The sequence below is a fragment of the Platalea leucorodia genome, assembly GCF_965183815.1.
Source record: "Platalea leucorodia genome assembly, chromosome: 4".
NCBI lineage: Eukaryota > Metazoa > Chordata > Aves > Pelecaniformes > Threskiornithidae > Platalea > Platalea leucorodia.
In genome coordinates, this window is record NC_138826.1 from 52,083,132 (window position 1) to 52,093,698 (window position 10,567).

Sequence of the window (10,567 nt, forward strand, 5' to 3'; positions counted from 1 at the left end):
CAGGATTTGCTACGAGTAATTCAGAATGACTAAGACGGGGCTAGAGCTGCTTTAGCAGCCTAGAAAACCTATTGCTTCTGGCAGGGGGGGTCTCGGGGAACAGTTGCCTGTGTATTAGCAACAGCCTGTGTAAGCATCAGTCCTTGTCTTTAAGGAGTCCTTGTACCCCCTAACTGCACAAATATAAAGCAGCCCTCGTGACAAATGGTCAGTCAGGGAAAGCCTGCAGGCTAGATGTTTTTTAATATTAAACATTTTAAAATATTTTAAAATATTTTTTTAATGTGTGTTTTGCTGATCTTTTATTTTGGCCCTCCCGAAAGAGCTGTGTTGGATTACAGATGCCAATGTACGTGGGCTCGTACTGAGCTTCTGACTAGCATGCTTTGAGTTGGTCAGACCCAGTAATAGCTTTTCTGGAACACATGGAACTGCAGATCCAGAAATAGGCACCCTCTCAGCAATAGTTGCTGGCACATTCCTCCTTACCCCCCTAGTTATAGACATAGTGGTGTCCTCAGTGCCAAATGATTAAGGCTGCAGAGGATGGTACCACTTTTAGGCTCTACCCTTTTCCCTCCTTCCCAAACTGCAGCTGCTCTTACGGGAATAAGGCTTTCTTTTGGCCTTCAATGATGTTGCATCAGGGAGGAGCAGAACTTGATACCCTGGGTAACGTTTGTTGTTCCAATCAGAACTCAATACCCTTTTGGTTATTTTTTCCACATCCCATTTAAAAACCAAGCAACCTCCGTATGGCAGCGCTGATGAAATTTGAAGTGGCAAAGGTGAAGACCCTGGCATTTTCCTGACTGAATGGCATAGTATGGGGGGGGTAGGGAGATACTTGTGTGCAGTCATGGTTAGTTTTTTGATGAAAGTTGCTTTTGTAATAGGAGTGCTAAAAGAGGGCTTTACTCTTCTGATGTGTGAAGAATTACTAATTCCCTGAACAAGTGAAGGTTCTGTGTTTTGATACAGGTTTTGCTTCTTTTTATTTTTTTTAGAGGGAACGCATTGCATGATCAGGATTTGGGAAAGTTATGAACCTTTTTATTAGCTCTGCTACAGGATAGTTGTGAAAATAATGTGTTTGCTCTCTTCAGCCTGTAAAATGGAGTTGAATAATCCGTTCCATCTCACGGGGCTGTGGAGTAGCTAATGCTCTGTGGTCATCTGAGGGCTGCGCTCAAATGCAGGGCGTAATCATTGTTTTCCTTATCCTGCAGACCGAGAAGGATATCCTGTTACGTTCCGAGCTAGAGGAGATCCAGGTTCAGAATCCCGGTCGCTTTAAGTGTTGGTACACACTGGACAAAGCGCCTGAAAGTAAGATCTAACACGTTACTTCCACTGAAGCTTAAGTTATGAGTATTAATGCATGTGTTTGACATGAGACATGCTATGTCACATGCGTATTTCTGAGCTCCTTTCTTGCTTAATGAATCGTGTGTGAATGCATCCAGTAGCATCATTCTTCACACAGTGATGCACAGAAACTCTTAGAGGTCACCAGGCAGTGTTGCCAAAGCTACAAAGCTCACCTCAGGTGAATGGTAGTGCAGCGTTCCTCCCATGACTACACCTGAATATTTACCATTATTTACTCTGGAAGGTGACCTTCCTTTCTCCTTCCCCACAGACATAAATATAAGATATTATCTCATTGTCTTGTGTTTAGAGCATGCATTAAGGCAGCTGCAGCGGGAGCGTCAGAGGCACTGTATCTCACAGAGATGCGGCCAAGTGCAGACTCCTACGTGGCTGTCACTGGATGGCAGTTCATGGTAGCTGATCTTCCTAGGCAGTGGAATTGCCTTTGTATTAACAGCGTTTCTCAATGAAAATACTGTTCCAGCTTTGTACAGTCCAGTTTTAAAGATAATGTGATACGGTTGGCTGGTCTAGGTGAGAGGATGAGCTAGCTGAATGTGCCTCCCTCAGCTGTGCCAGTTTGAGGAAGAAAAGACTAAATAGTTACTGCCATTGTGAAAAGGCTTAATAGTTTCCCTGTCATTCCTTGTCATTCTCCTTTCCTACCATTCCCCGTCATGCCCACCCACATCAGGATAGATTTACACTCCTATTCAGTGGTAGTTTGGGGCAGAGAAGGAAAAGCCATGTGCCTTCTCTTACCTTGTGACCAAGAATACACCTCCGGTAGGGTGGGGGGAAGGGTCTTGCTGTCCCCACAGGCTGTTACTGTCATGTCATCTTCTGCAGTTGGTGTTCTCCCGGAATTTCTAATCACTGTTCCTTTTCTTTGATATTTGTGAATTGGGAACTGATCTTAGCAGTTGCAATAAACGTTCCTCCTTAGACCCCCCTCAACACTGTTCTGCAGACTTTCACTACCATATGTGAAACCGGACCAAAACTGGAAATTTTTGGATAATCTGTGGGAGAAAAACGTGTCAGGCTTACTGTGCCCAAAGGTTTGGGTCAGCAGCTTTTTGCATCCAGGGCTGGGGATGCGATGGGTAAACCTGAAGCCTAGTATGAACTGATGAGCACCATGAGTGTTCCAACCGGGAGCAACTTCATCAGCAAGATTTCCCCTAGTGAGCTTGTAAACAGTGGGGTGAGGAGGATGGATGTTGTTATTTCACAGTGCTGGAGCTGAGAAGATCCACATTCTGTTCACAGCTCTGCTTGAGATTTCAGTGGGGCTTTTAGCAAGCTTTATTAAAAGTTAGCCCTTGTTTTCTCCATACATCAGTTTTGCATCTTAAAAGCAGAGGTGGCAGTTTTTCCATGTAGCGTAACTGTGGTGAGGACACTAATGCGAGGGGAGTGTACAAATGCTACAGTCCAGAATGTTACTAAAAAAAAAAAACCGCACACCCTCCCCTTTCATTCTAAAGTGACTTGTATCTATCTTTTCCTCCTTTTTTCCTCATTCTCCTTCCCCTACTTTCATTTCTTTAACAGACTGGGATTACAGCGAAGGATTTGTGAACCAAGAGATGATCAGAGACCACCTGCCCCCACCTCAGAACGATGTTCTGATCCTCATGTGTGGACCTCCTCCAATGATCCAGTATGCTTGCATTCCCAACCTGGACAAACTGGGCTACACCAAGGACATGAGGTTCGCCTTCTAAAGACGACTTTCAGTGATCTTGTGTAGAAGGGAAGAAAAAACATTTAACGGGGAACAGGACAAAGTTAGAGAGAGATGGCTGATGCACAGTGCTGGGAAGCTACATTTACATTAAAAATGCTTCATTTTTCTGAATCTCTGGCAAGACAGACACTTAAGCTCCACTGTACTAAAACTGTACTGTATGTTGCACAGAAACAACTGTATTGCGGAAAGGTAGCGATGCCTAGTGCGGTGTAGTCCATCTCAAGGGAGGACAGTATAGCTGCTTAGGGCAGTAAACACTCATTTACACTTTTTCTTAGCACTGTAATCAAATGGCAGTAATATCCTGCTTCCTAACACTGTGCATACCCAGTATTTTAGTTGGTATGAAAATATACAGAATGTGCTGGATTATTCACCTTGCTTATGCCAAATTATAATCCTTACAGAGCTTTTACAGTATGAGGGCCAGGAGTGTTTGCCTTGTATGCGTAATCTTTGCAATGTCGGAAGCTTAAAGGTTCTTGTTCAGTTGAAGGATGGCAATTAACCATTTATGACTGAAGTTGTTCAAGCTGCCTTGTTAATCAAAACAGAGAGGTAGACATCAATACAAAATTTGTTTCCTTTGTATTTTGGAATAGCCTCTCTTAAATGCAAACGCTTTTCCAGCTGGTCATGGTTCTCATCCCTGGGCAATGAAAGAAACTACAGAAGGCAGGCGGCTTTGTGCACTGTTCCACAAATAGCTGGAATTTTTTGCTTGTATGTGTGTGTAATACTGAAAAAAAAAAAAACCCTGACTTTTGTATTTACCTTTAAATAGCAGATGGTGCCATAGGAGTACAAAAGCAGTTGTTCTGCATGTCCTGTGCAGTGAAAAAAACGCTGGGTGCAAAATGGAACTCATTGTAGTTTCTTGTTTCCCAGAGATGGATTTGGAAGACGGGAGCTCAGGTTTCATTGCCAGGGTGGGTTTCGGCGGGTCGCCCAGCTTCGGGTGGGGTGCGCGCACGGTCGGGGGACTCGCCTGCCTGTCTCGCTCAGGCAAAGCTCCAAAGGGTTTTGCTTGGTAAGGATGCATGGGAACAGCCATAAGTCACCAAACTGACAGCAAATTCAAACGTCTCACCGAATCTACAACAACTGTTTCTTAGACACTGTTTACGATAGCTCTGATTTTTTTTTTTTTTTTTAATATACTTCTTTTTACAGCAGCCTTTTACCTAATCTTTAGTAAACTTAAGGCATCTCGTGTGCTGAACCTTCTGCTTCTAAACAACAGAGATGCTGCTGAGATTAGAGCTGTCCTGCAAGGAATCTATGAAACTAAAAATCTTGTTCTGTTGATGAGATCAGAGAGACCGAAAGGATGTTTAGTCATATATGAAGTAATGTGGATGCTAGTTAGCTACAACTGTCAGCGTATAGTACCACTTTTTTAAAGATGCAGGTAGGTATTTGAGATTATAGCTTGCTGTGTTTTCTTTTGTGCCTGTACAACAGATGGGTACTGTGCACTTAAAAGGTAATTTTCAGCATGAATTAGAAGGAGAAAAAGATACTACAGTTAATTTAAGGAACCTCAAATGGATAATACTGTTATTAATTTTATTAATTAGACTTGCCTCTGAAGTTTTGAATTTTTGATGTGCGCTTCTGAAACTTGTTCTTTAATACTATGCTCCACAGTATACTTGGGTAAGTTTCAGTCTCTTTTTTAGGAGGCAAAAAGCAGAAATACGAGAGAAATTATCTTGCTGCTGGTTTGTATCACTGTGGGATATGCGTAGATTTTTTCATTATTATATTTAATGAAGTTTTCTTGTAAAAAAAATAACTCTAGCTGGTTACGCATCAACTATTTTGTATGACTTACTCTGCTTATTCAATTCCTGGCTTTTTTCACATCTGTGTAAGAAATAAAATATCTTGCAGGGGAATCACCTGTGTGTCACTGAACACATCATTTTCAACCTCCTAAGAGACAACCTAGAATTGTAAAAGACTCGGTAAAGTGAAGGTTCAAAAAAAAAAAAAAAAAGCAAGCCTGTTTGATAGATTTGTTTACCCAAGTGCTTATCTCTTTCTTTTGTTTGAGTTTGGTGAAAACTGCTGTATTTGGATGACGAGTCAAGGAGTAAACTGTCTCTGTTCATCTCCCTATCACTTCAGTCTGCTCTTTTTACCTTTACTTTGTACATCTTCCTTGTGAAAACGAAGCTCTTAATAAATAAAAAGCTATACATAAAATCTCTAATTTTGTGAAACAAAACTGTGTCACAGTCCCTTTTGCTTGATGGCCCTGTACTGTAGCATTTAATCACGTCAGTGATAGAAGTTAGTTTTACATATTAGTGTGTTGGTTTTTTTCCTTTGAGCCAATTCATCTGTCTTACAGAAAATACGAGTATTCCTCCAGTTTTCTGACAGGACACGCTGAGTACTACTAACTCCATGTTACAAAGCAGCTGGGGAAACACGAACCTCCTGCATGAAAGGCAGTTTGTGGAAAGTTTTCCGGAGAGAAGCAGGAGCGAAAGGGCTGCTGCTGCTTTGGCTTTAGCAGAGGCGGGTCCCCTTCGCTCGCTGCTGCGCCAAGGCAGAAATCCCCCCGCGAACAGCGAAGGCGGGCTTGCATGCGGCAGGGGTCTTTCTCTGGGTGCTGCTCCTGGTGCCACAGAGGATCTGAGAGGAAGGAGGTAAGAAATGAGCCGTTCCTTAATCTCACTCCTGTCGCCGGGTCTTGAGCCTGCGCTTCTCGTGGCGCCGCAGCCGTCCCAGCTGCGCGTCTGCTGATCTGCGCCGGCGTTAGCCCTGTCACCCCCACGGGGGCCGGAGCTGCGAGCAGCTCTTGGTTCTGGGCTCTGGGGCACCTGTGCTGAAGTGACCACTTGCCCTAAGCAAGTCCTTGCCTGTCCTGGCTTCCCAGCTGCCTCTGTGTCTGGGGGCCCTGCCTGCTTTAGTCTTTCAAGGCACTGTATGACAGGTAAGGACATACACATCGCCTCAGGGGTTTAATAGTGTCCTCTGAAAGTTTCTGGTAAAAATAACGTGGCTTACAGAGAAGAGCCTCATATTGTTCCTGAGCTTTTGCCTCTCTCCTCTTGCTCCTGCCCAAGTGAAGAGGAAGAGAAGGAGCGTTGCTTGGGCAAAGCCAGCGCAGCAGCCCGGCTCTCCCTTGGGTTTATAACTTCTTACATAAATGGGTCGGGTGCGAGTGCGGCAACAGCAAAATGGGATTGGGGCTGCAGGGATCTGCGCCTTTCCTTGCCTGAACAGCGTAAGGAGGTCACGGTAGCATTTGCTTAGCGCTTCTGGGGATCGTGCCCTGCCTGCCACCCCACCCCACCCCACCGTTCGAATTACCTGGACCCTGTTTTTAAACAGATCTACCACGGTCAGCATGCAGCACTCCCAGCGCATCCATCACAAGACGTCCGCATCAGGCTGCTCTCTCTGGCCTGCCTGGCTCCCAGCAACGGGCGTTAGGAGCAGGCAGCTAGTTGCAGCAAATTCCTGCAAGCGCATAGCTTCTAACCAAATCAATCACCGCTGTTGCAACTGTTTGCCTGCGGTGGATGCTATCAAGCAGGGTCCCGTGCTGAGCTAACCACAGAAACAAGCGTCCTTGCAGCAGCGGAGGGTGCGTTGGTGATGGATCACCCAGGGAGGAAGGGCAGGAGAGGGGTCACCGTGTGGCTGAGGGATAGGACGGCTGTAGCTGCAGGCCTCCGGCAGGCAGCGTCCACGTAGCAGACACACAGCTCGGGGGGCACAGCCCACGCTGCCGCTCCTGCAACGGGGGAGCGGAGGGGGCGATGCCAGACGCCCTCCTGGAGTGATAAAGCACTGGCACCAAGGGCCCAGGTCACCCCTGCTTGACTCAGAAACTCCTGGTGGACCCAGGCAGGGTGGATAGCTGTATCCTGTGATAAGCTAATCATGCTCCTTAAATTAACGTTTCTTTAAAAAGGGTGAGGTGAGGTGTTCTGCTGTTTTTTTCTTGTTATGAAGACCTACCTGGCCTAGCTGACCAGCCAACAGCAGCAGTGCTGCAAGTTTCCTCTTCTGATGATAGCCTCTCTTCACTGAACTACGCTTCCGTGAGCTCAACTACAGTATAAGCTATACAAATTATACTAAACTATACATTAACAAATTATGTCCAAAGGGAAAAAAACACCCAAACAACCCAGCCCCTTCGCTTTTAATAACCTTATTACACAAATTACCATAGGATTAAACTGTCTGAGGTCAGCACCTTGCCTGGTAAATCAGTATGTGCAGTTACAGAAGCTTGTGGTACGGCTGTGAGTCACCTGAGCTGAGACTCCAGCTTGGCTGAATAAATGACCATGGTCAAATTTACATCGTTAAATACTTTGTTGTGCGTCTTCACCATTATTACCCACAGTACGGAGTCTTGGCCAGTTCCCACCGTCGCTGAGGGCCCGGTGAGCTAAAACCCTCAAGGCAACACCACCACCTGGGCGACGTACCCTGGCTCCCCGAATAAACACCAAGCCTGCGCGACATCTCTGAGGTACCAGAGCCACTTTGAGGGACGTCAACCAAATGGGCAACCGCCCCAATGTGTATCATCTTCCATAGTCCAAACTCTATATAGTCAAGACATTTTGGGTTTTTTTTTTCCCCTTCCCTTTCCAACTCTGAAAAAGCATGCAGAACATCCAAAAGAAAAAGCCCAACCAGTTTTCAGAGAGACGGGGTTCTACAGAACTGAATCACTTACTTAAGAGACCTGCACTAGTTGTTATAAATAACTAAGAAAGATACTAATTTAATGCAAAATTAAAGCTTTTCTGCTGGCCTTTTATAAACCAATCAATCCAGCTGCAGTATTGGTTATGCTGTTACTTTAAACAGGCAAAAAAAAAAAAAAAAAATCCCCAAAACCCTCCTGAATGGGCACAGCGTCCTCACTCTCTGCACACAGCCCCAGAGCTATGCCTGTTTTCTATGTCAAACACCCAAACCATCCCCTCTGTCCCACCAAACCCCTGCTACGTGCCCAATGACGCCAGCTCTTTACGAACAACTGTCTCTCACTGGACTTCCCCATACCCAGCTACGTTTGTGACTCAGCAAAAATTTCACAGTTCTGTGTGTATTTCTTTTGATTTCAGTTCATCTTTCAGCCTCCACGCCTACAGCATGGAAAGCTGCGAAAACTTCTGCCGCGATGCTACAGCTTCTTTATGCCCTTTTTAAAAGAGCCTTTATTTCTTAGTTGTCACAGCTGCCTCACCTTGTAACTCACATCATAGTAAACAGTAATATATAAATGAGATTTCTGAAATTATTTTTATTCTGTTAAATAAAATGAATGGAATTATAAGAAAACTACAGGCAGAGTTTTGCACCAACAAAACTATTCAGCTAGCTATAAACAAAGCGAATTTACCAGTCTGAAAACTCACCAGGTCTTCCTTCACTGGTTAGAACAGCGGCCAAAAGACAGTAGTTACAACTGTGCAACCCAAAAGTCTCACTTTGTCCACTAAAAGCTGAGGGAAATGGAATCAATCCGTGCATAAATGCAATCAGCTGCTAAGCTACTGAAAACAAAGTCAAACAATTTTGCATCCTCGAGACTGCTGCTCTCTGCCACGAGTGGTCAGGAGCTGCCTCGGCTGCCCTGAAAAGCAAAAGCTCCCAGCAGTGTCTCCAGGGCCAGGTTTTTGTCCCTGTGGGTTGATGTCCCCAAGTTTCCTTTAACACCTGCCACTGCTTTTTTGCCACACTTTGATCCCCTGCAGCCGCTCAGCACCGCCAGGCCTGGCACTGATCTACTTTTACCAGGCAGGTAGCGACTGGGCCTGTCACGTAGCCCATTTCTATCGTGAGGAAGGGCTTTTCCTCTTAAGTCGTGAACCGGCCTGTGCCTCCACACCAGCATTTTTAAGGACGACCGAGCATCATCCTAGCTCAGTGCACATCTTCTGACCAGCACCAGTATATTATTTTCCTTATTACAGCCTCAACTTCCCATTACAGAAAAAATCTGCCACACAGTAAACAAAGGCTGTGAGTCAAGTCTAACAAACGCGACCTCCCAAAGGCTCCGGGCAATAAGGCTTTCATTGGCCCCAGCCAAGACTTAACGTCTGGCGAACAAAATGTTCTGGAAAAATGACGTGCTTTCTATAAACACATTTTTCTGGCAGGTACATCCTGTTGTTTAAAACCAGGCTGAGTGACTCAGCCTGGCCTCCGGAGGAGCTAAGGGAACGCGATGGGTGGGGGAGAGGGTGGGAAATAAAGGGGGGGAGGGATGGTGTGCGAAAAGAAAAGCGAGAGAGGCAGAGCTGAGCTCTGGGGCGGGCGTGCAGAGCCACTGCTCTCAACCAGCAGTTTACAGAAAGTTTATGTACACGTTGCCCACCTCCTTTGGTCCGTTTTTTGCGCCGAGGCAGTTTTCCAACATGTCTTTTGTGGGCAGGAAGCTGTCAGTGCTGGTGACAAACTGCCGTAGCGCACTCCTGCCCGACAGGCAGCATTTTTGCTCCTCCTTGGCAATGCTGTCTAGCAGGACTCCTCGGATGTCCTTGGGCTTCCCTGGCACACCAAACATGATGAACAAGCCCAGGCAGTCCCGTCCCACCAGGCGGCAGAACTCCGCCAGCTTCTCAAACCTGCTCCTGTTTCGGAAGCGCTCGTCTGCCAGCACGGCTTCCCGGCAGCAGTCCTCCACCGCCTCAGCGGGGCCGCCTTCGCTATGGAAAAGCTCGGCCAGCTGTAAAGCCTGCACGGCGATCTGAAGTTTGATTTGCTTGTCAGCCCCAGACAGAGTCCAGATCCAGTCCACCCCGAACAGAGAGGACTGCTGCTTGGTCATTTTGCTGGTTGTGATACGTTCCTCCACTCCCTTTTCCACGCAGAAGCCGATGAAGTTGACCAAAAATATCTCACTCAGCGTGTTTGTGGCTGGCTGGAATTTGCTCTGAGGATCCACGAAACCAAGATAGTCCTTCAGCCTTTGAGATGCATGGACCACACCTTGGCTGAAGACTTCACAGATGACTAGAGTTTCAGCCTTGTTCTCCTGGTTGTCCTCGTGTGAGACCTTCTGGCCCATTTTCTGTGCAGGAGGAGGTTGTTTTCTCATGCAGACTGCCTCAGGGAAGTCCCTTCCTTCTCCAGCGAAGGCTCTGTAGGCGCTGGGCTCAGCCAGAGCTATGAAGCATGCACATGGTGACCTCCCACCTCCCCGATGAAGGTCATGGCAGCCGCAGAGCTGAGCTCTGCGAGCCGGCGGAGCGTCCCATGGGGCAGACGGGCTTTCTCCTGGGTGTGTTTCTCCACAGCTCACTGAGCAGCGACCAGCCCGACAGGCCCAGTAACTTTCATACCTACTGAATTCATCTGTGCTTGTTTTCCTTATTGTTAATTCAGGCACCATTTCTTTAGCTGATGCCATCTCATTCCAGTCTGATGTTATCTATCTATCATCTC

General features: G+C 46.4%; 2 protein-coding genes across 2 annotated transcripts in view; one reads left to right on the top strand and one right to left on the bottom strand.

Moving 5' to 3' along the window:
• CYB5R3 (cytochrome b5 reductase 3) overlaps positions 1 to 6,990 on the top strand; it is a 22,809-nt gene extending 15,819 nt beyond the window's left edge. Inside the window, exons 6-7 of the mRNA XM_082309051.1 lie at positions 1,159 to 1,329; positions 2,932 to 6,990. Of these exons, the coding sequence (XP_082165177.1) occupies positions 1,159 to 1,329; positions 2,932 to 3,104 (344 nt within the window). The 3' untranslated portion in view covers positions 3,105 to 6,990. The remainder of the gene's footprint in view (positions 1 to 1,158; positions 1,330 to 2,931) is intronic.
• Positions 6,991 to 9,467: 2,477 nt separating this feature from the next.
• Positions 9,468 to 10,220, bottom strand: REP15 (RAB15 effector protein; the record flags this gene model as incomplete). The annotated part of the gene is made up of 1 exon (XM_082309770.1): positions 9,468 to 10,220. One exon carries the CDS (start codon positions 10,218 to 10,220, stop codon positions 9,468 to 9,470), a length of 753 nt encoding a protein of 250 aa, XP_082165896.1.
• Positions 10,221 to 10,567: the final 347 nt, after the last annotated feature.